This window comes from Solanum dulcamara, chromosome 10 (genome assembly GCF_947179165.1).
Source record: "Solanum dulcamara chromosome 10, daSolDulc1.2, whole genome shotgun sequence".
NCBI lineage: Eukaryota > Viridiplantae > Streptophyta > Magnoliopsida > Solanales > Solanaceae > Solanum > Solanum dulcamara.
This window is the reverse complement of record NC_077246.1, coordinates 3,583,498-3,607,830: the sequence shown is the minus strand read 5'-3', so window position 1 is coordinate 3,607,830 and position 24,333 is coordinate 3,583,498. Positions and strand designations below refer to the sequence as shown.

At 31.3% G+C, this 24,333-nt stretch overlaps 2 protein-coding genes and 1 pseudogene across 2 annotated transcripts in view; 1 reads left to right on the top strand and 2 right to left on the bottom strand.

Annotated features, from left to right (window-relative positions):
- The first annotated feature begins 136 nt into the window (after window positions 1–136).
- LOC129871395 (gamma aminobutyrate transaminase 2) lies at window positions 137–7,777 on the top strand. Its single transcript, XM_055946303.1, has 17 exons — window positions 137–246; window positions 433–520; window positions 755–827; window positions 1,408–1,505; window positions 1,846–1,938; window positions 2,154–2,227; window positions 2,322–2,360; window positions 3,541–3,629; window positions 3,730–3,806; window positions 4,711–4,785; window positions 4,965–5,096; window positions 5,465–5,552; window positions 5,676–5,754; window positions 6,025–6,115; window positions 6,529–6,607; window positions 6,722–6,837; window positions 7,519–7,777. The coding sequence occupies exons 1-17, from the start codon at window positions 227–229 to the stop codon at window positions 7,591–7,593; spliced, it is 1,386 nt and encodes a 461-aa protein (XP_055802278.1). The 5' UTR covers window positions 137–226; the 3' UTR covers window positions 7,594–7,777.
- Window positions 7,778–13,517: 5,740 nt separating this feature from the next.
- Window positions 13,518–15,724, bottom strand: LOC129870980 (putative late blight resistance protein homolog R1A-10; annotated as a pseudogene).
- A 991-nt stretch (window positions 15,725–16,715) lies between these two features.
- The window catches only part of LOC129869992 (nuclear pore complex protein NUP205), a 49,200-nt gene continuing 41,582 nt past the window's right edge, over window positions 16,716–24,333 (bottom strand). Inside the window, exons 29-45 of the mRNA XM_055944550.1 lie at window positions 24,091–24,261; window positions 23,930–23,985; window positions 23,782–23,854; window positions 23,492–23,682; window positions 23,275–23,401; window positions 23,072–23,149; window positions 22,589–22,750; window positions 21,354–21,524; window positions 21,143–21,280; window positions 19,927–20,070; window positions 19,646–19,768; window positions 19,432–19,527; window positions 19,142–19,279; window positions 18,962–19,062; window positions 18,203–18,322; window positions 18,026–18,125; window positions 16,716–17,175 (exon numbers count right to left, since the gene is read on the bottom strand). Coding sequence (XP_055800525.1) covers window positions 17,092–17,175; window positions 18,026–18,125; window positions 18,203–18,322; window positions 18,962–19,062; window positions 19,142–19,279; window positions 19,432–19,527; window positions 19,646–19,768; window positions 19,927–20,070; window positions 21,143–21,280; window positions 21,354–21,524; window positions 22,589–22,750; window positions 23,072–23,149; window positions 23,275–23,401; window positions 23,492–23,682; window positions 23,782–23,854; window positions 23,930–23,985; window positions 24,091–24,261 — 2,073 coding nt within the window. The 3' untranslated portion in view covers window positions 16,716–17,091. The remainder of the gene's footprint in view (window positions 17,176–18,025; window positions 18,126–18,202; window positions 18,323–18,961; window positions 19,063–19,141; window positions 19,280–19,431; window positions 19,528–19,645; window positions 19,769–19,926; window positions 20,071–21,142; window positions 21,281–21,353; window positions 21,525–22,588; window positions 22,751–23,071; window positions 23,150–23,274; window positions 23,402–23,491; window positions 23,683–23,781; window positions 23,855–23,929; window positions 23,986–24,090; window positions 24,262–24,333) is intronic.

The window sequence follows — 24,333 nt, the reverse complement described above, 5'->3', positions numbered from 1 at the left end:
TATAAAATTAAATAAATAGATAAATTTTTACCACTTATTACTATAACAAATTAAACGACAAATATATTATCAGTGTAGTACAAGTTATTAAAATATTGAAGGGTCCCTAGCTCTCAACTTTTTCCTTATTTATACTTTTGCCCTCTCTTTCTATCTCAATGTTTCTTTCCTTGTTTTATCCTTCTCTCTTGTTCTTTCTCAACATTTTTCAAGAAAGCTTGAAGGAATGGCCAAGACTACTAATGGGTAATGTACATCATTCATTATATTATGAGGGGGGGGAAAATAGCTTTCTAATTTACTTATGATAAAATTTCGTAGTATTATTGTTGTACGTAGATAACGTTTGATTACTTACTGCAAAAAAAATAATAAAATTATAACTTTATTGTTATAACGAGTAACGAAAATATGTTCATATTTAATTTGCAGATTTACGGGCCGTGGACATGATATGTTGGCACCTTTTACTGCGGCTTGGATGATTGATATGGGACCTTTAGTTATAGAAAAGGCGGAGGTTAAATTTCGTTAGGAGCTTTTAAGTTATATACATTGTTACTTTGTTAGTATAAGTTTTTTCTGTTAAATTTACTGTTGGTTATTCGTAATGTTGAAAATAAGATATATTATATATTATAACAGGTAAATTTTGTTGATTATTTTTAACTTGAGAAACTTTAAGATCGTATGTTTTTTTTAATTATTATTATTATTATTATTATTTTTTAACATTTGTGTAATTTTGTTATAGGGTTCTTATGTCTATGACATAAATGGGAAGAAATACCTTGATTCTTTATCTGGTTTATGGTGCTCAACATTAGGTACTTAATTACAACCCTTAATTATTGAATTATTTTTGTGTACCCACTTATTTTTTAGTACTCAAAATATTTAACACATAAATGTCATTCTTATGAGTTTTTATTTTATTTTTTTATATTGGCTAATTATGTCTTTCATTTGATTCTGTTTTCTCTTTTCTTTTAGTGATTGCAAAACATTTAGCATCAATTACTACTAGAAAACATAAAATTAGCTGAGAAATTTGTCGGTAGTCCCTATCCACGGGGGTGGGGACCTATGTGGGTGTTAGGGGTTCATTCGAACCCTTTCGATAAAAAAATACACTGTATATATAAGATAGATTTTTTATATTTTTGTATATATACTAATTTTGAATCGCCTAAATTAAAGAAGAGAAATAATCCAATGGTACTAAATTGTGCAGCTTGGGCTGTGAATACTATCTCAGTTTACAAGTTCAATTCTTGTTGAATGTGATATTTATATTTATATTTTTTAAACCCCTAAGCGAAAATCTTAAATCCGCTACCGTCTAATCCATCTCTAAAAGGTTCCTGGTTAATGAATTTTACATGAAATGAATCTGAATTATTGCAGGGGGAAATGAGCCTCGTCTTATTGAAGCTGCAAATAAACAACTCAACAAATTGCCATTTTACCATTCATTTTGGAATCGTACCACAAAACCTTCTTTGGTATATATTAGCAAAATTTTCAGTTCAATACTTACAAATTTGGATATTAATTTATTATTTCCGTGGCAAAAATAATTATTTCGTTTCTCGAAAGTCGAACTGTACCAATTTCAACAAACGTGTTAAAATTTATATGAAAACAATTATAATTTATAATATTTTTCATGTAGATTTTTATTATCTAAATTTTTTTAATTTAAAATATTTTATACATCTAATTCACTTCAATTACAAAAATTAATCAAACTGACTTTCGAGAAACAAAATGTAATAACTATTTTGGGGCAAAAGGAGTAGTTCACTGACTGATTAATTAATTTTATTTTAAAAACGTTTACAGGATCTTGCAAAGGAGCTCCTAGATATGTTTACTGCAAATAAAATGGCAAAAGTTTTTTTCACAAATAGTGGATCAGAAGCTAATGACACTCAGGTTTTGTTCATTAAATGTTGTCTTATTGTATATATTTAATTTATCTGTTATAACATGTTTATTATTTATTTTAAATTATTATCAGTTCAAATGTAATTTAATACTCCTATGTTATAGCACTTTATGTGTAATGTAATTGTATAAATATTTTTATGGAGAAGTTTTCAAGGATATTAAATAATTAAACTTTGACTTTACATGTCAATTATATATAGGTGAAGTTGGTGTGGTATTACAACAATGCCATTGGGAGGCCAAACAAAAAGAAATTTATTTCTCGAGCAAATGCGTAATTTTATTTTTTTTAAATTTGATTTTTTTTAATAATTAAATTTTTCATTTTTTTTTGTTTTACTTTGGCTGACACAATATTCTTCAAACAGATACCATGGTTCTACTTACATGTCTGCCGGTCTTTCTGGGTAATTTTTATTTCAGTTCATATGTATTTTATATGATGATATTTGATAAAGTATAAATTTTAATAATTTTTTAATGTATATTTTATTTTTTTAATTTATAATTTTAAATATGTCATGAATTATTTTAATATTATTTAAAAATAAATAAAATTAAAATTTAAGAGTTTTTAAATTTACACAACTTATCATTCTTGTAAGAAGACCGGAAAAAGTTAGCGTCGTGTAAAATAGGAGTATTTGTTTTTAGCAGAAGTGAAATTAATATATAAAATTATAATTTGTTTAAATTTACACAGATTAATAAATCGCATATTTATTACCTCATGCCATTTTGACACGCCGATTCAATCCATCTAAAAGTTGGCTAAATATGTGATCGAAGTTAATTCATGAAATTGTTATTAAAATATTTTAAAAAGATTTCTCTTGCATGCTCATATAACCAGAATAAGGGAAGAAATATTTATTAATAATTAAATACATTATACAAATAGACAAAGAAATTATTAAAATTTGATACGAGTTGAGCAAGTTAAACTTGATCTAGTATTTAGTGCATTAGGAGGATCTAAGGGGGCGTAAAGTTGATACAAAGATATACTATACATTGTAGATTATAAGATGAGTGACCTAACCATTTAGAAGGAATCAAAATCATAAAAAACGTTTCAACTTTGCTTTTCTTACTTTCCATTCAATCTGATTCAAATTTCGTGAAAACAATTTCAAATTTGAATACGATCACCCAATATAATCCTCCTTAACTGCCCTAGCCTCTTATCCATCGAGCATGGTGAAGCATCCTTTTTGATTGTTTTCCAGTTATGAGCCATTATTGTGTGATTTCTATCGAGCGATTTTTCCTTTCCTTTTTTTAATGATTTAAAGACGACGATTCTTTTCTTCTATCATTATGTATATATATAAAATTTTGAATTCTTTGAATAACATGCAAAAGGTTAATTCAATGGTTTAAGTCAATGAATTTTTTTCTTTGTTTTTTCTCCCTGGGGCATTGAAATGCACCCAACATCCATTGTTCAATTTTTTACGACTGCGTTATTTTTTATATTTTATTTTTCAAACCTCATAGGCGAATATCACCATTAATATCAGCTTTAAATTCTATTTATTTTAACCCTTTCAAACTTAACTCAATCTCATCCATTTTATTTTTCAGGCTTCCTTCACTACATTTAAAATTTGATTTGCCACCTGAATTTATTTTGCATACTGATTGCCCTCATTATTGGAACTATCACTTACCAGGTAGATTTTTATTTATTTTCTCTTATTGTATATATTGATCTTATATTATATGGTGGTATTAATAACTAAGTATTTACTAAAATAAAATATGTATTGTCAGGTGAGACAGAAGAGGAGTACTCAACTAGGTTGGCAAATAATTTGGAAAATCTTATCCTCAAAGAGGGGCCTGAAACAGTAATTTCCATCTACTTATATCACTTATTATCAATTTCTTTTTTCATTGCATAAAATGTAAATATAGAGATGCAGATTCAATAACAATAATATATTCAAACAAGTAGGGTCTATGAAGAAAGAGGTGTTCGCATACCTTATTCTTACTTCCATAAGGTAAATCAACTATTTTCGATAGATCCTTTATTCAAGAAAATCTTATTATTTTTTTTTAGAAAATAGTTTGAAAAAGAAATGCAAGAGTAAAAAAATTGTGATGAAATATAAATATTAAAGAAACCAAAGTTGAATAAACATAGTAATCATTAAATGCTAGCATAAGGAAATGCTAGCATAATAATAATACTATTGGCAAGAGAACATATAAATGCTCTAGACTAAAACCCTGCCCTACCACTATGAAGCGAGACAATGCTCTACTGCCTATAAATCGTCTACTATAATTTTCGATCTTTATGTTTTTCTATCTAGGATCATGTCTCCGGTGAGCTAAAGCTCTGTCATTTCTTGTCTAATCACCTCTTATCAATTCTTCCTCGATCTATTTCTATCTCTTCTCCAATTTATCATCGTCACAATCTCTCGCACCTCCTTATCACTCGGCATCAATTATGGTTAGTGGTAAATGTAGTTCATAAGGATCGAAATTTATTAAATTCAGTATTTTTGATTCAAAATTTATATAATTATTAATAATAAATTATTAAATTAATATGAGTAATTAATTTCGAATTCAATAAATCAAATGAATTCCACTAAAATATTAAACTTGATCCTATAATATTCAAATAATAAATTTACACTCCAATAATATATACACATTATAATATTGTATAATTATATAATATGTTATCTTATTATTTTATTATTTATTGATCAAGTATATTTATGTGTGTTCACCTAGGTTGCTGCTTTCATTGCTGAACCAATTATGGGAGGAGCAGGTGTCATACTTCCTCCAGCAACCTATTTTGAGAAGGTCTGATTTATTATTTCCTCCTTCCTAATATACGTTATGATATTTGATTCCATATAAAAATAAATTATAAATATTTATGTGGCTATTATTTCTTTCCGTCTCATTTTTCTTGTTCGTCTTTTTTCTTGTAAAATACTTTTTATATTATATTTTCATAACTCCTTCCTATTTATTTTTAGGTTCAAGCTATTTTAAAGAAGTATGACATTCTTTTTATCGCGGATGAGGTGATATGTGGATTTGGAAGACTTGGGACAATGTTTGGATGTGATAAGTACAACATTAAACCTGATCTTGTCTCTATAGCAAAGGTAAGTTAAATAATTATGTCCAATCAATGCAAATTATAGCTTGTTGATATTTTTTTTTATATTATCAATGTATTTTGAATGTGTTAGATCGAAATAGATACAATATTTTTAAGTTATCAAATTAATTAGGGATTTAAGTTGAATATATTAATAGTGATTTTTTTGTTTTTGTATTATTAGTGAATATAAATTGTGATAGTAGGCTAATTATCTTTTTTACTAAAATTTTCAATTAATGTTTATTAAGAGATTCATATGTAATTATCTAATAAGCGACTTATTATGATTAATTATCATTTATTTACGTTATTAATGTATAAACTTTGAATTCTTAATTCTTAATTTGTCTCTCTTAACTATGGTTTTAGGCTCTTTCTTGTGGATATGTGCCAATTGGGGCTGTGCTTGTAAGCACTGAAATTTCCAAAGTCATAAGTTCTCAAAGCAATCAACTTGGTGAGCATATAATATTAGTGTGATTGAATATTTTATTAACTAAATTGTTTAAAATTTTATATTATTATATTTCTTTTTGTATTCATTTATTTAAGTTTCACTTTTTTTTTTTTTTGCAACTAGGTGTTTTTTGTCATGGATTTACTTATTCCGGACACCCTGTTGCGTGTGCGGTTGCACTAGAAGCACTGAAGATCTATAAGTATGTAACCTTTTTTTTCGATTTCCATATATAAAAAATATGTTATATTAAAATTATTTTTAGAATTATATTACCTTCAAATATTGAATAATAATACAAAATTGACATTAGACATAGGTAATTCAATAGGGTAACCATTAATAATTCGGTAAAAAATTTACAAATCTCAAAGCAGATGTATTAAAGATTTTTTTGCATTATAAACGATTTGATTGTTTGAATAATATTAATATCATTGGTATACTTAAAATATTTAAATTATTTTTTCAGGGAAAAAAATATTACTGAGGTAGTGAACAAAATAGCACCAAAGTTCCAAGAAGGTTTGAAAGCATTTATCGACAGTCCCATAATTGGGGAGGTACATATTTTTCTTTTATGTATTTAAGTTATATACGTCGATATTGTCATGAATTTTGTTTATTATTATTGTTATTTAAATTGTTAAAAAAATTATTTACTATATTTTGTGTTATCACTAATCATCAATTAATGCTATTATATAGTATTATCTGTAATTAAATTTTAAATTTTATACAGTGTGATGATAAGATATATTCAATAGAAGTATGTCTACATAAAAAAGAAATTAACCTATCTACATAATATAATCTACTAGCAAAAAAGGATTATGAATCGACTCCCTTAGGTAAGAATATGTTTCGCCCTTAATTTTAAGTGATTTGATTATGTAAAATATCGTTTATACTATCAATGCATAAAAACTTAAATTCGGCTTTTTATTCACTCTTTTTTCTTTTTTTAATTTTAAAGATAAGGGGAACTGGTTTGATGCTTTCTACAGAGTTTGTAGATAACAAATCTCCTAATGATCCCTTTCCACCAGAATGGGGTATGTTTTTTCCTTTTAATTTTAATTTTAATTTTTATCTTTCGAATAAAATTATATTCAATGCTCAATTATATTTTACAAATTAATTAATTATTCATTCTTTTCTTAATTAAGCTGTTGGTCCATATTTTGGAACACAATGTGAGAAGTATGGGATGTTGGTAAGTTTTTCTGGTGATCACATAAATATGGCTCCTCCATTCACCTTGAGTCTTGAAGAGCTTGATGAGGTAATAAACATCACTTTTCATTTCATAGAAATAATTAAAGATGGGTTTTTGAGTTGAAATATACCTAGAGTCGATGATTTTATCGAAAAATAATCTCTTTATCTGTATAAGTTAAGAATAAGATCTGCATTCATTCAATTTTTTTCGAATTCCACTTGTGAAATCATCTTAAATATGTTATATGATGTTGTTGTTTTGAGTATATAATATCTAGAAGTTCCTCTTTTATTTGACTATAAACTATATCATGTTTGGCCTTTTTTTGGGAGGTTAAAGATATATTATTTAGAAAGTATTTATTTTAAAAAGTTAAGGTGTTTAGCCAAGCTTTTAGCGAAAATAATAAGTCTTTTAGGTAATAACATAAACAATTTTTAAGAGCTGAAAAATCACTTCTCTTAAGAAGCATAAGTTGCTTATAATTTTCCTCTTGAGAGAATATTGCTCTATTGAGAAAAGTATTTTTCAAAATTTTTAGCCAAATACAAACTGTTTCTCTAAAAATTAAAAATTTGATCAAACATGCATCTAGTCTTCAAATGTACGTGGTCACATCGATTGTACTGTTCGACTTTCTTTTTCACTTTATGTGGTGAATAGGTTGCTATTAAAAATCTTATTTTATGTAATGATTTGATGAAAGACAATTAAAAGCACTATTGTATTTTTATTTTTTTTTAGATGATAAGCATATATGGAAAAGCATTGAAGGATACTGAAAAGAGAGTTGAAGAACTCAAGTCTCAAAAGAAGTAAAAAAGCTCATGACAAAAGCTTGATGATCCCAAAAAAGAAAAGAGAGAAAAAAAAAAAGTTCATTTCCGTTTAAATAAAACTCTGCCTTTCTTGAAGTTTTTGCTCATAGTTGGTACTCATAATATATCGTACTGTGTTGTACTGTGTTATTTTAATGAGTATAACATTTGAATAGGTTGTATTATTTTTCGTCTCAAAATGCTTAAAATTTTGAATTACTTTTATATGACATTGAAACGGTGAAAAATGGTACGCCAATAATGAAATATAACGAGTACTGGTCATCAGACATTTAAAGTCTGACCTGGATAAGTTTGGAGTTCAAAATAGTTGGCCGGCTAATATTAGAAAAATCAATGGATTAACACACATGAAAAACACTTAAAATCTTGAAATTTTATTTATGAAAATGCAATGAATACTAGTTACCGACTTGTGAGGCCCGCCCTATTCAAGTTTTGGGGTCAACGGAGTCGATTGACAAATTTTAAAAAAATCATTGGACTAATACACTGAAAAATATTTAAAATTTTATTTTGTGACATCGAAACACTGAAAAAGGAGACGCTATTAGTGAAAATACCCAAAGTATTGCTCATCAGGACTAAGAAAGCCCGACCTAGTCAAGTTTGGGGCCAACATAGTCGATCAATAGATTTCTAAAAAACCAATGGACTAATATACATAAAAAATGTTTAAAATCTTGAATTTCTATTTCGTGACACTGAAATGCTGAAAATAACGACGTAATTAATGAAAATGCAACAAGTATTGGTCACCACGCATGTGAGTCCCATCCTTGCCAAGTTTAGTAGCCAACGGAGTTGGTCTACAGATTTTTGAAAAATCAGTGGACTACCCATACACAAAAAAGGCCTAAATCTTGAATTCCTATTTCGTGACACTAAAACGCTTAAAAATGAGACTTTCATTAATGAAAATGCTATAAGTACTAGACACCAAGAGGTTCGGCCTGACTAAGTTTGGGGGCTAATAGAATCGATAGACTAATTTTCAAAAAATCAATAAACTAACACGTGATTATTTTTTTTTGAGTTTTTATTTCGTGACATCGAATGACATTTTTAATGAAATGAACATGATCGACCTTAGTCCACTTGTCTTTAACCCCTTTTACAAATTTTACTGTTAACTAAAATGATAGTTTTTTTTTTTTTTTGACAAACGGAAAAACTCATCTTTTAGGAATGCTAGTTGGCACATTAATTCATTAGCTTGTCCTTCTTCGAATCTACATATATCGTATAATTACATTATTACAAGTGTTGGAAAAAATAGTCAGAATTATTATATAACAAGAAGTTAGAATTCCCTCTTTTTTATGTTTCCTTCTGTTGACACTAATCTACTGATCACTCATTTTTTTCCAAAAGTTTCAATATTCTCATTTACCCTAAATTTGAGTTTAACCTACATATTGCTTGGTCCTAATTATTTATATTTTTATAAAAATAAAATAATTATCAAATTTAATTATTTTCCATTTGTTTAGCTACTATGTACATATACATTTAAAGTTTTAACACGTGCTGAGTATTTAATACCATTCCTATACTGGTGCTCGTTGAGAATTCAATAGCCGACATGCCTTTTATAATTCAACAAATAAATAAGTCAAAGGAAAAATATTTTTTAAAAAAAATATACGGTCCAATACAAAATATTATAGGATAATTTCAAATATATATGATAAAATAATTAGTTTACAACAAATATATTCATGTTTTATTAGCATAAAAAATAGCCAAAAATAATAAAAAGTATACACTGATTATATAATATAAATTACTTATATATGAGATATACATTAAATATACATTATGATACATTCTGAGTATACATGAATATACATCGAATAACTTTTTTTTTTGGTGATTAAAATAACCGAGTGATCTACTGTAACTATTCCAATATTATATTCATAATCCATGTAGTCATATTTTCAATTTACACCCCTATAAGCAACTTTTGTTTTCCCCAAACAATGTTTATATATTGTGTACGCAATATTCTACATTTACCGTAAACAATGTAAAAATGTATAACAATATATAAGAGATATTTATATGTATTTTTATTGTTATATACAATTATATAATATTGTTGTTGTATTTATATGTATTTTTATATTGTTATATACAATTATATAATATTATACAAAAATAATATTTTGTCACTTATGAACTTCAACTAAGAAATTAACTTCATTGGAAAATGGTCACGTATTCATGGAATAGCTTCATTTTAATCACAATTTCAAAATGACACGCAATCATCAAAGTATCAAAAGTTTCAATAAATCGCAAAATCGATTTGTGAGTTTTCAAACTTATTAAACATCCAAAAATAGAGTTTTTAATTTTTTTTCACTTTGTTTTATCCAATAATGTTTAAATCTGTAATGAAAAACATGAATATCACTTTCAATCAATTTCTTAGCATAAAAAAAATGAAAATCATAATCATAAATCAAAAAAATATTGTCTTTTTCCAAAATATTTTAAATTATATACAAATAAACCTAAATGGGATAAAATGTATAAATATATACTCGTTTTTTATAGTAAGTTTGAACCAAAGTAATATAGAATTGAAAAGTCTCATATATACAGAAATGAAGCATAGAGGAAAAAAGACATACAATAAAAGATTCCATTAAACCCACAAAAAACTATATAAAGTGTCAAAAATGCAATAAAGAAATAGATGAATTACACGTAGAGAAAGAGCAAAAAAAAAAAAAAAAGTAAAATTACACTACGTAAAAGAAAAGAAGGCTACAATAAAAAAAATAAAAAATAAACAAATATAGATTTAAATTCTTGTCATGTACCTTGTCAAAAACTTTATTATATTAAAGACTCGAGCTCAGTATTTTAAGATTAATAAATCTTATCGATCCATTAATATTGACGGATTGTTAATCCTATCATCATACCTAACCAAATTCTCAGAAATCTCCATATTATTAGATCTAGAAGAACTAATATTTTCTAGTCCATTAAAAATTAAAGTTTCACCAATTTGACCTTGAGGAGGGAAATTTTGTTGTACTTGCTGCTGAAACTGTATATTGTATGCACTAGGATTCACAAGATTAATATTCCTGGGCCCGAAAAACTGATCGAGCCCTTGTGATTCTACCGGCCCGGTTTGATTTCCGGTAAATTGTTGAACCATGGCCCGGAAATTCCTAGTGTCTGTATTGAATACAGTTGTAGGGGTTCGCCGTGAGGCCCGTGATCTTCTCCTAATGGGCCTAGAATCACGGCCTAATGGGCCGTGATATAGAGGCAGAGGAGGAGGACTAGTGGAAGAGGAAGTTGATGTGGTGGTGACCATCGTGGCATCGGAGAGTCTGCCATGGCCAGTAAAGGCGGTGGCTGACACCGGTGGCGATGATGATAGTGGTGGTCTAGAGAGGGTATGTTGATATATATGTACACAGTCAGTGGGATTTGGTATGTTGTCACTCATGGATACAAAATATTAATTAGTTAAAGAATTAAAGTGAGTTAATATATAGCCTTTGAAGTTAGAAACTTTGGTTTATAAAATTAATAAAAATAATAAAAGAGTAAAAAAAATAGGTTTTTTATTTTCTAGTCAAAGTAAATGACTTGTACTATGGGCATGACCCCACCCCTAAACAAAATATTTTCTTTGACAAGAAGATTTATATACTTATAAGATATTAATTTATATTGAAGTCTTAAATAATTTAAACTAATATTACATAAGATTCATTAAAAAAATGTTATTTAGGATTTGAACTTGGTATTTATGGGTACAATTTTAGTAGTCATGTGATTTTATATATGAGTCCCACTTTTTTATTTGATTGAATCATTAGTTTCATATATAAAAATAAAGGAAATTTCATTATAATATTACTATTTTGAATATTCAAGAATGGGATGTGAATTAGTGATAGGCTGCCAAGGAAGTAAAGCTTCTGGAAGCAGTACTAAATTAAAGTTACTCAGCGTTTGGACATAAAAATTGTCAAATTTAAAAATAAAATAATATTTATTTTTAAGTTAAAAATAATATTGAAAAATTGAAATTGTTTCCACATAAATATAATCAAAATTATTTTGATTTTTTCGGAATGATTTGGAGTAAAAATTGTGAAAATATTTTTAAAAAAAACTTTTCAAATTTCAAAAAGTTATAATAATTGATTGTTGGAGAAAGTTGGTTCTAGGAAATAACATGTCTGAAGTGAAGAAAGCAATGACGACATAAAACGTGGGTATAAATGGTAATTCAAATTCTAGAAGGACTATATTCTCTCTACCTAATTGAGTTGGGGCGGTTCAATAAAATTGATAATTTAAATTATTTTTTTGATTTTTTATCAGTATTTAAGTATTTTGTATTAGGACATGATTGAATTTAGATTTGGATCGAAAACCTTTATATGCAATACTTTCTAATAAAGAAGATTCTATATTCATGAACTAGAATCGAAATTTTTGATTAAAAAAATATTTAATATTCATTATTAGACTTATTGATTTTATAAAAAATTATTAAGAGGTCTTACTATTTGTAAAATATATATATATATATTTAAGTTTTTTATTTTTAACTTGTTGAGATACAAAATTGTTACGTATTATAATTTTATTTAAAACTTGAGGGCCTAAAGCCTCTGCATTAGCGGCTTCGTTCGTTTTGAAACAAATAAGAAATACTTTATGTGCTTTTCTTAATAGTACTAATTTTTTTTGGTCTCCAAAAGAAAACCGTCAGGAAGCAACCTTGTTCGACATGTTTAGTTTGAATACGTGACATCGACAATAAATTCAATGTAATCTTATAAATAAATTTTTAAATTGTAAGATGTACGCATTTTTACCTTTATTTTATGGGATAAAGAAGTTATTTATGATTGACCCTCGATAATTCTTCATTTATTTGAATTTGAGACCGACAATGTGAACAAGCTCACACTCCCATAAAAAAAAGAGTGATTCCAAATTGTTCTCATTATATTTCAAAACTATTAGTATGTATTGTTAAAACAATTTAAACATAAATGATCATATTTTGAAAATTATAATTCAAACAAAAGATCCAAGAAATGAAAAAATCAAAATTAACCTAAGTCCCATCAATCTCGATGATACCCGTACTTTCACAAGCAAAAATGTCCTTTAAGTTATACAAACTAATATTATTGGGTAAAGTTGATCTACAACAACATATAACTCTTTACAACAAGCTTGATACAATAACCTAGGTAATAGAATAACAACATGTCTTAATAAGTTAAGTTGCACCAATAATGTAATAATTCTTTACGATGTCAGTATAACAACAACAACAACATGCCCAGTGTAATCCACAAGTGGAGGGGTCTGAGGAGGATAAAATATATGCAGACCTTACCACTACCTAATGGAGACCTTAAAATGTCAGTATGTATAACTTAAATCTGTCCAATAATGTGTGTGACTTGTTATACCTGCATTTGCTCATTGTTCATCCTTTATGGCTTTCCTTTCTCTGCAGCAAGTAGATTTGGCCAACAAACTCTATACTAACAACAAACAACAACAAACCCAGTGAAATCTAACTAAATTCATTTGAGATACCTAGCTTTGAGTCTTCATCTACGGGTTTTGGATTAATCCTTCATCAGTAGACATTCCTCCCTCAATAGCCAGTTATAACTTTCCGCGCCTTGAAAGCTTAGTGCATATATATGGTTTCTAAGCCATTTGCACTTCACATTCATACAATTGACTTGTAACAAGGCATATCTTTCACAGAATCTAAGAAAAGGTCAATCCTTGAAAAGAGATCATGCCTGTTTCTGCAGAAAAATTGACATCATGTACAATTTTCCTCTAAACCACACTCGAAAATATGGAAGGACATAATACAAGCAACAATTATAAGAAGAAGATGTCTTGCATAGCCTGATTGATATGGACGTCGATAGAGCTTCCATAGTTGTCTTCCATGTCTGTTGAAACTCCTTAGCGGAATTCCCAACAGATTCTTGACAATATCTTATATCAATTAGAGAAAGTGTGGTTATATCTGCAAATTCTAGAGGGATTGAATCCAAATACTCACAATCTTCAATAAATAGTCGTTCAAGAGACGAAAAATGATCACAACTAGCTCTCCAATACTCAAAATCCAATCCTTGTAAGAGCAAGAACTTCAAGTGAGGAAACCCTTCATTAACTACTTCCCACTTCTCACCTATGCAGGCATCACATGTTATTGTAAGCATCACGAGTTTAGGCAATTTACCAGCAATGCTCAAATCCTTCCAACGCAAAGAAGTCCCGGACAAAACTAAGTTCTTAAGGTTTTGTGTAAAAACATCTGGAGGAGGTAGGATCAAAGGTGGAACAGCATCTGCAGGGCATTTTAACCTGAAACTTCAGAGGATCTTGTTGAGTAGAACCTGAACGTGTGTCGCTTTCTAGAAAGCAAAAAGAATGTGGATACCTAAGATCAAACACCAATTCCTTGAGTTGATCTAAGTAGCGAAAATCATACATGTCCTTGTGACTACAAAAATCTTCTCGGACACCACGTATTTACAACTTCTTTAAATTGGGAGACAGTCTAAAGACAGAAGCAGTACAATACCAAGGATTCAATCCAGACAGATATTGCATGTTTTTCAAAACAGAACTTTTCTCGATGATACTGCAAGTATTCCAGTCCAAACGGTTGTGGAATCATCAAATGGAAGGGAAAGTATAAAAGTCTGCAGATAACATAGGCTTGACATCGATGGAGGAATGTCTATATTATTGATGAGGGAACCTCTTCTTCGAATCCTAGATAATGCTCTAAGCGAGGATAAAGACGCAAAGATAGGTATCTCAAGTGAATTAGATTAAGTATCCCACTGGGAAAAGTTGCACAGACAATTAAATCAAGATTTAGTACTCTTACTAGAGTGAAAGGCAACTCCTGCGTGAACCATTCGAAGTTACCAAACATGATAACAGAATGAGCCTCACTGTTACAGTACCTAACCAATTCTTCCTCATTATGGATACTGATCCGACCTCGATTCTTAGAGGATCACTGCATGGATTTTGATCTCTCATTCACAAAATTCATGTTTCGAGCTTCCCTTAAACAGAGTTCACGGATCACATCATGCATTCCACAATTCTTGATTTTCCATCAAAACTCAAATCCTGGACGGAAATTAAACTTCTAGCTATAAGTTCGTTTAGACATGTTTCTGCCACCTCTTCTATGTTTTTCATCTCTTCTACCTTCAAAAATCCCTCTACAGCCCATAACTCCACAAGTTTATCTAAAGAAATCAATTCATCCTCTGCGAAAATTGCAAAATATAGGAAGCATGGTTTTAGGTAAGAAGGCAAGTGATGGTAACTCAAAGCCAACACTCTCATGCATTGGGCTTCAACATCTGTGCTTACCACTGAACTTACATTCTCGGAAACACTTTGACACTCATCCAATGTTTTACCAATTTTCGAGAGAAGTCCAGCAATCACAACAATTGCTAGTGGCAATCCTCTACATTTTGATGTAATTTGTTTACGAAAGACCTTTTCATGTAATAAACTCCAACTTTCCTATTCCACCCATTCCTATAATTGAGACGACTTCTAGCTCCCTTTCTCCTCTAACAAGCTGATCCTGCATCATCTCGAATTCATTTTCATGGCCAACCATCATATTCTCAGGCTCCAATGCATGTACAAAGGTACCCTCAAGAGTCAAATTTTGAGCTTTCAGATCTTTGCTGTTGGTGTACTTGTTCATCATCCTATCCACTGCTTCATGGTGGAATCAATGTGTCCTACTGCTTGTTTCAATAGAAAACCAAGTTTCCAAATAGCTAATCTTCGTTTCTTAGCATTTTCAGCCAAAGAAACTTTTCTTGATTTCAAGTCAACCATATCTTCTGCAGTGTATGCTAATTCTGCAATTTCAGCTTCCAACCTTGTTAATGCCTCGAGATCATCGTTCCATGGTTTCTCCAGGACAGCCCTCAAGGATTCAATCTTATCATAGAATGATTGCAAATTACGTCCATAAGTTCCATTGATTGGTGTATGGTTCTCATAAGACAAGTAATAGTAGCATAAGCCATATGAATCCCTTTTTCTCTCCTATGTGATAAAAATAGGGAGAAACTGCACAGAGAAGAAGCAGAATATGTCTCAGGATGAATTTCCACAAATTGTGTAATTTGTTTATCAATTCAGAAAATAAGAAAAGCAGAAAGAGCAAAGGTCTTTCTTTCAATTATTATTTCAAATTAACATTCTCCTTTCCTATTTTTTTCTGCTGAAGCCAAGATATCAGCACTAAAGTTTCATAGCTTCTTCATTCTTTGTACTATTGTTCATTTTGCAAAGCACTATTGGCTCAAAATTTGAAATTTAAAATATCAGTTACAAAAAGTAAAAAAGGAAAAAGGATCTCTTACAGGCCTAACAATAGTAACATCAACAGAAGTTCCAAAGATTATCTAAATAGCAAGTATGATCTCAGTATGACAAAATTACAATTCCTCAAGCTGATCTAAGCAACGAATATCGTAGAGATAGATCCCTGCAACTAGGGAAGTCCTCTTCGACACCATATATTTGCAACTTCTTTCTCCTAGATACCGTTCCACACCAGGAGAAACAGCCAATGCTAGTTGTTTCTAGAGTCGATTATATCACGATATACTACACTTATTACTAGCTTGAAAGACAACTTTGGGGGAAAAAATGATGTTTTCTAAAACAGATGAGAAAACGTATCTCTTCAAAATAGGATAAAAAGCCAATATATTCTCAATAATAAGGTCAGACATGTTCAATTGGATACTGATAGTAGTTACTAGACTCGTACAAGAACATGCATGAATCACACACATGTATCATTAAGCAACAAGTTTCTTCACCTGTTTGTTTAACCATAGTAGTTCTGATGTATTGCAACATTTGGAATTCAACATATCCAATGTAATCCCATAAATGGAGTCTGAAAAGAGTAGAGTGTACACAAACTTTACCCCCTAACTTGGAAGTTGTTTCCGATATTTCATCAGCTCAAGAAAAAATAGTTCAAAGCAATTCAGAAAAAAATAATTCATGACGAAATACTACAAAATAATATGATAATCGATACACCAAAAATACAAATAATTACACAAATCGAAGAGCAAGAAACTACTAGAGGAATAGTACGACTACTAGTATGAAATGAGAACCGATACAATGCTCTACTACCTACAAAAACCTTCTATCCTAATCCTTGTCCTCTGCAACATTTAGAACCCATTTAAATTGCCTACTAGAGGCTGTTGTGTGATATACAATATGTACAAGTACAACAAATTGGATGATAAGAAAATATAGGATAGGGACTATATAAAAGATAGTAGTAATATACAATTACATTAGAACCCAACCAAATTCATAACCCCTATGCTAAAATTTTAGAAAAACAAAAGGAGATGGCCAGTCAAGCAGGTGACTTCTGAATTGATATTTCTTTCAAAGAACTAGCTAATCTTCGGAACACCTTAAGGTCATGACCTGTTTTATCCTGCAAAAAATAATAATATGAAAATGAAATGGTAAATTCCCAAAATTACAGAAAAGGAGAATTATAACAAGCATTGCTATGCAGGTATCAAAAATTTACATAGTGCAAAACATGGTGGAACAAGAGAAATATTACAAGCTCCTTTCTTTTTTAATGATCGGAAAATTCCAATCGGAAACAGCCTCCCTACGCCCCAAAGGGAGGGGCAGGGTGTACATACTCATCATCCTCCCAGGAGCCCACTTGTGGGACTACTAGGTATGTTGTAATCAGTGGCGGATCCAAAATTTTCACTCAGGGGTTCGAAAAATAAAAATGTGTGAACTAGAGTGCAAATACAAACATCAAAGGGAAAAAGTTTTAAGTTATTCTGACCCTTTTTCTTGAAGTAGTAGTTGTACACCAGCAAAGAATTCAATTTTAAAAAATTAAGCAGCTTATGCACCCAGCAAAAATCAAATCTGCAAATTGGGAATGATATTCGCGGCCCAAGTTTGGGAGTCTAGTACCACTAGGCTATCTCTCCTCTTTGATTTAGATGGTTCAAAATAAGTATATGTGCAAAAATATACAAAACCTACCCTATATATATTGTGTAATATTTTGCCGAGGGGGTTCGGGTGAACCCCCAGCACCCACGTAGGTCCGACCCTAGTTGTAATAAAAAAAAATCCCAAGGGCCAATGGTGCTTGGTTCCCTACCACTTTCCTCATTTTTAAGATACTTGTTTTCCTAAAGAAAATGTTTTCCAAAACATTTTGACCAATCAAACATACCCTCGGAGAGGATTGGTAATCTTAAAAGCTAACTTAGGACTATCTCACAAGAGGGGAGTTACTGTTAGCATACCTCGCTTAGTAATTCAAGCCTCTCCAAAGCAGAGATTAACTTTCCACATAGCAAATTCAAGTCGTCTTTTGAGTAGGGCTTGGTGCCACATTCGAAGGAACTGCAATGCGCAGTTGAGGTTAACCAAGCAGAATTTGTACAGCCATGAATGAAAGATAAGTGTCGTAAATATCGTACCTGTCCTGAAAATGAACGAGGATAATATTCATCACGTTTTCCGCCAGTAAAAGCAATAGTGTCATAAGTTGATTTCTATCTCCAACAATCTGGCACATCTCCAACATTGCGACATATCTCCTGGAATATAACCAATCAGAAAATTAGTCAGATTAGCATACTAAAGGGATTTGAGGCATGCTAATCATTCACCTCTAAGCAACGCAGATCATCCAGTCAACACAACAATAGCAAGATTAAACATATGACTGTACATCATATATGTGACGGTTAACAAAATCCACATACTGATTAAAGATTAATGAAATAAAATTAAGTTTACTTCCTAATATTTGACCACCAAACAGGATCTATTTTTGTGCCTAAGATATTAAAGAAATTTCAGGGAGCTATTATGTCTGGATACAAGTAAATACTTGAGTAAAACAGTTGTACTAGTTGTTCTATTGGTGCGGTCATCACTGCCACTAGAGCTGGTCAAAATAAACTGCCGTTTGTATCAGCAATCAAAAGGGAGATAACCAGAAAAAATGAGTTGGACAGATGGAATTGCACTAATAGGGAAGCTTATTATCTACATACACTATAAATTTTCGACAAAGGGTGTACAACTGGCCACCCGCCCTTCACTGTATGTGGCTACGACACTGCCCACCACTCTCCGCCTAGTATTATGAGTTCTAATAATCTAATCAGACATCTCATAATTAGACGAGTAAAATTCTCTCCTGCAACAGTATTACATGAAGCTACATGTACCTTTTCTGAATGTTTTCGGACGATGAAATACAACCCTTGGGAACACACATATTGATGATTTCATCCACTTCCTGTCTTGATAGTTCATTTATGTCTTGAATCTGGAATAATAAAGAGATTTAGAGCTCAGTTAATCAATTATTAATTCTTTATTCAGTAGCCAAAACAATTATCTTTCACCTTGCTAAGCAGTAAATATCTGTCCTCAGTGGTTCTTTCCAATGCTGTAGTCAGAGAGTTGAGAAGAAAACCAAGTAAATTCAAGGTTGGCTGTTGCTGACCAGCAGAAGTGCGATAGTCCATTGGACCATCTGAGACCTGATCCAAATAGAGTGAACAAAATTGTGACACATGCCATTTTTTATCCTCAAGGCACCAGCAATAGAAAAGGACATAAACATTCCATGCCTAACCATTAATTTAAAAGTTAATAAGCAGGAAAATAGTTAAACAAGACAAATTTGATGTACCGGCAATCTTAAGGACTTCTTCGTTACAAGAAAACAGAGATAAGAGCTCAGGCTAAAGCAAAGACGAGATACATTCATTTCCGCCTTCCGCTGTTCCTGATAATACATACAAAAGGGAACACAATGAGAAGGTATATGACTATACAAGCTTCACCACTATATACATCCTGCCTCCAGAATACACAATCAAGCTAAACCTGGAAATTCTTATTACCTCCAGAAAATGTACAGATTGGTTTTTAATAAAAGAGTCTGGCTCACGAGAGAAAAGAAAACGCATCATCACAAAAAGCCCTTGAACAAAACCATATTCATCGGTCTCCTCATATGGCCAAATCTACACGGATATATAGTTAAAATGTAAGTCGAGAGTGTTAGAATAGAAGCAAGACTAGTAAGTGGCAATTTAGCTAAAATATCAATTATATAACAATCAATGGAATTGAAATCCACCTAAAAGCCGGTACGCCAAACAAACTGTACGCATATGTTTACCTTTGTAAGTATGCCAACAACCAGATTTATTTGTTCCATTGTCAAGTCATCAGCATCAGAAAGATCTTCTAGAAGGATTTGATCAAAAAGTAATTGATGACTTCTTACAAATTCAATGACTTCACGCACAACTTTATTTTTAACCTGCTAGCCACCCACGTAATTAAAATGACAGATTTTCAGATAGGTAGAAAATTCCAAAATTCTACAGGAAAGAGAGGGTGAGCACTGAGCACAATAAGGAGAAGCAAGAAAATAGAGGAAATAAAGAGTCCTTTTGAGTGCATAGAACAAAAAAAACAGCAAAATCTTTCAATTTTGATAATTTCCTGTAAACCAGATTAATTTTTTAAAATAAAGATACAGTAGAATTAGGGATGCCAAGAGTCAAGGGAGAGAGATCTACTAGTTATTCCGGAATATATAAAATCTGTTGCGTGACAAATGACTACAGAAGGGTTGAGTTTTTCCTAACCAAGAACAACCTAAAGTTGGCTCCTACTCCTCATTTAGGATAAGATCCTTCTTGGTCCTGTTTACACGACACTCTTGTCCATCCAGACATTTGGCTATCTTTCTCTTTATATGCAGTATTTTGGAAGGCAAGGAAGAAGATTTACCTTGGCAACAAACACGTCATTGACTGACATGATATTTTTCTCAGAAGGAAATGTACTAATAGATTTGTGTGTAAGTGCATGATAGGATATTCGTTGCATGTAATTCCATACTCAATTGTCACTGACTGGCGACTCGGTCCTCATTAGAATTTTATGGCATGAGCTCTTTCATTTACAAGGGACACAATTTAACAGAAATATTGTTTTACGCTCTTCCCGGCTGGGGTTTCTTATACATAAATGCTGCAGGCCCTACGAGTAGTCGAACAAATGAGGTAGTCGACAAAGGGTCAAATGTTGCACTTGTGGTAATTTGAAGGTTGCAAGAGAAAGAGGATTCCTTTAAAATATCGTAAATCTCCTCTTGCATAAGTGCCAAATTGCCAGAAGTGCATTCAGAGATTTCATATTCTAGAACTATATAATTAGTTGAATCAACCATAAAGGAAAACTCTTTTTTTCTTTCTACAAAAGGTTATTTGTTAGAGAACAAGAATTTTATGCACCATAAGCTATCAAAAACAGACTGTAAAATGAAATATTTTTACACGTCTTTACAACATTATACTGCATTATATTGAAGAAATGAAGCACACCTCAAAAAATTCAGATGCATCAACCAATGAAGTAAGTGAAAACACCAATCTCAAGATTGGAGCTATGATCATTCGTTGTTTATCAACATCAACTGACAATTCTCTTCCAAATTTGCCATCCATGCGTCGGTAGCTTCCCTGGTAAAAGATTGTAACAATTTAATCAAAGAGGACATTGCGAACTAAATCACATGAAGAGAAGAAAAAATACCTTCAATTGCATATTCAGTGCCTTACAGGCAGATATGTGCTCATATGCACCCATTGAAAAAAGCACCTGGGCCCCAGATTTACCATACTTGTGGCTAAATCTCAGAAGAAGAGCAAGTTTCGCTTCAAGAGTGCAGACACGCTGCATTGACTCCAAAGAGAGCCCACCATCCTGATGGGAGATGCCAATCGAAAATTTAAACCCCACGAAAATTAGATTAAAAAAATAAAAACTACACAACGTATTGCATACAAGTTAATGCATGGAGAGGGTTTCCATCAGGTTGGAAAGTTAATACACATTTCAAAGGAGAATACACCCCCTAATGAGGCCGCATGAGCTCTGACATAATCGTGATTTTCCTTTCTTTACATCTTTTTAATTTGCAAACGAAGACTCACTTACACAAGCAAACAAATGCAAAGTTCTTTTAATAAAGATCCAAAATAAATGTAAAACATCATCAACTACAACAAAAAGAAACGTAACCTTTTTATTTCTGTGGTTGACATAAATCTACTGAAGGTAATACCAAAAACTCATATGCTTCAGTGTAGTCAAAGGTGAAAAGCTCTAAAAATCCCTCCAGGTCTATTAGTGCTTTAAGCACAAAGGGCAACTTAAATGTGGGCTTGAGTAGAAAAAAACGCAATGATTGAAAAAAAATATATATGTAATTCCAAGAAAAAGTAATGAATTCAATCATAATGCTTCATTACCTATATGTTTATATTACTCATGTCTTTTTCCATTACTGGTACTAATAGACACCATGGCTTGAAACTAAACTCCAAAGCAGAAGAATTTTACGAGAAAATTAAGCTGGCTTACTAGGATTTTCACATAGCAACAGCATAAATATCATAATAAGAGGTACTTGCATACACGTGGATTACATTTCAGTTTAAAATATGCTGCACAGCCAAGGAAACAAATACAGAGTAGATACATGAAATAGCAAGGATACTCGAGTGAACCTACTATAAATATGATTATTACTAGTTACAAATAAATATCGACAGAACAAGTGTTGACAGGCATAAATGTGAAACGAGAAGGAAATTATGGAAACATGAAATTTAGTTGAAGAGATTTTACACCCAAGAAAAGAATTTAGAGGAGAAGAGATCAGATACTCCAACAGGAAAACAGAGATGTATAACAGTAATACTTGAAGTAAAGGCAAGAATTCCAGATATCAACAGAGATCTTATGGGGAGTAATGTATCAAATACCTGAGAAAAGTTATTGATGTTCATAAGGCAAGACCTTAAAAAGCCTCTGCTTTGCAATTGACTCAAGAAAAACTTTTCATGATCAATGCAAATTAAAGCATCCAACACATAGAACGAGATAGTCTTTCCAGATTCACTGCCATGGGTTGCATCTTTTATGATCTGTTTTTAGAATTTTAAAAAACAAATGGTAAGCTAGCGCAGCAAGAAAGCAATTGTGATACATATATACATCAAAATGCAAAAAGAACTTATGGAACAATTTGATCAAGTACAAAGTAGATGAATTATGACAATCATAGAAAGTAGAGAAATAGATTAATAATGGTATATGTTAAATAAAATAACTTGTGCAGATGAGTGAGAGAAGTTAAATCCGCCTATACGAGCTTGCTCAATTACTGGTCCCAAGCACGGATATTGATCAGCATCAGAAGAAATAACAAACAAAATTAAGAATTCAATCTCATCCGTGCTACCCACCAGATCTAGAAGTGATTGAGCTTCCGTCCTTACAATTGAAAAATTTGCATGTGCCATTTCAGTTTGATCTTTGACAATCTGTTCAAGTTTAAGATGGAACAGAATGAAATAAAAACTCTCTACATCATTGTGTTAAATTGATCCAGTAAGAACATAAGATTAGGGAGGTCCAATGGGCAGTTTCCCCACTGAGATTCTAAAACCTTTTCAAGATCCAGATCATCATTTTCCTGTTCATCCATTGTCAACAATTGCATTACTGTGGTTGGAAGATCAGGATCAAGCATATGCTGACAGTACTGGATATAGCTAAGGAGCAAAGCATATTGGCTGTAGTCAAAAAACAAACAGCAAAAGTCAGAGACTTTGTCTCTGCAGCAAAACTAAAGGAATAGATTAATCAAATATGAAGCACTATACCGCCTCCTCAATGCTTCTGATGATTCGTTTCTAAGAATCGCCAGTATGAGCTTGAATAGAATAGAATGGCATGCTCCGTTAGATAATTGTTTTGTCATCATGATGTCAAGACAAGTGACAGTATCAGAGTTTAAACCACTAGGGCATAAGAATCTTTCATCACGTAGTTTGGCCATGCATGTGACACCAACCTACACAAATATCTTAAGCAAAATAAGAATAACAATCGAGGTAACTGAAATACATGGTGTCACCACTTCAACAAACTAAGAAGATGAGAAATGTACAACCTGTGTCAGTATCAGTGCCATCTTCAATGAGCAGTCAGGAGAACCAGAAGCACCGAGAGAGGCATCAAGCAACCTATGCATAGAAGCAAAAGTAAGACGGGGATCACAGATTAGCAACAAAACGAAAAAAAAAGACATGGTCACTCACTGAAATAATATTTCAGAACGGTTGGGAAGAGAGGATATTTTGCTGGAGGCAGAGACCTAGAAGAAAAATTGCATAACAGGATATGTTAGCCCAACATACTCACATACAGCAAAGCATACCGACGAATTGAGAACCAAGAGAAAAAGGAAAAGAAATGTGACCTCAACAATTTGAGACCAGCCAGTTAACATATGAAGCTGAGCTGCTTGTTCTTCAAGATTTTTGTTGCATTTCCAACCCCATCGTAACAGCTGGTGGACTGTATCTCGAATTTCATTTAGCTCAACTTCAGTATTAAAGGAGCTATGCTGGGGATTAAACAAGTTGTATTTCTGAAAGAGGGATAAAAATTTAAAAGAAAGGTTAAGCAGCACCTCCAGTGGGTAAAAACAATCTCACATGGC

Bases quoted from the DNA above. Each gene is read 5' to 3' on its own strand.
- LOC129871395 (XM_055946303.1), top strand. From the start codon at position 227: ATGGCCAAGACTACTAATGG. The intron at 521-754 runs GTTAAATTTCGT...ATTTTGTTATAG, and splicing joins TAGTTATAGAAAAGGCGGAG to GGTTCTTATGTCTATGACAT. The intron at 3,807-4,710 runs GTAATTTCCATC...GTGTTCACCTAG, and splicing joins TCAAAGAGGGGCCTGAAACA to GTTGCTGCTTTCATTGCTGA.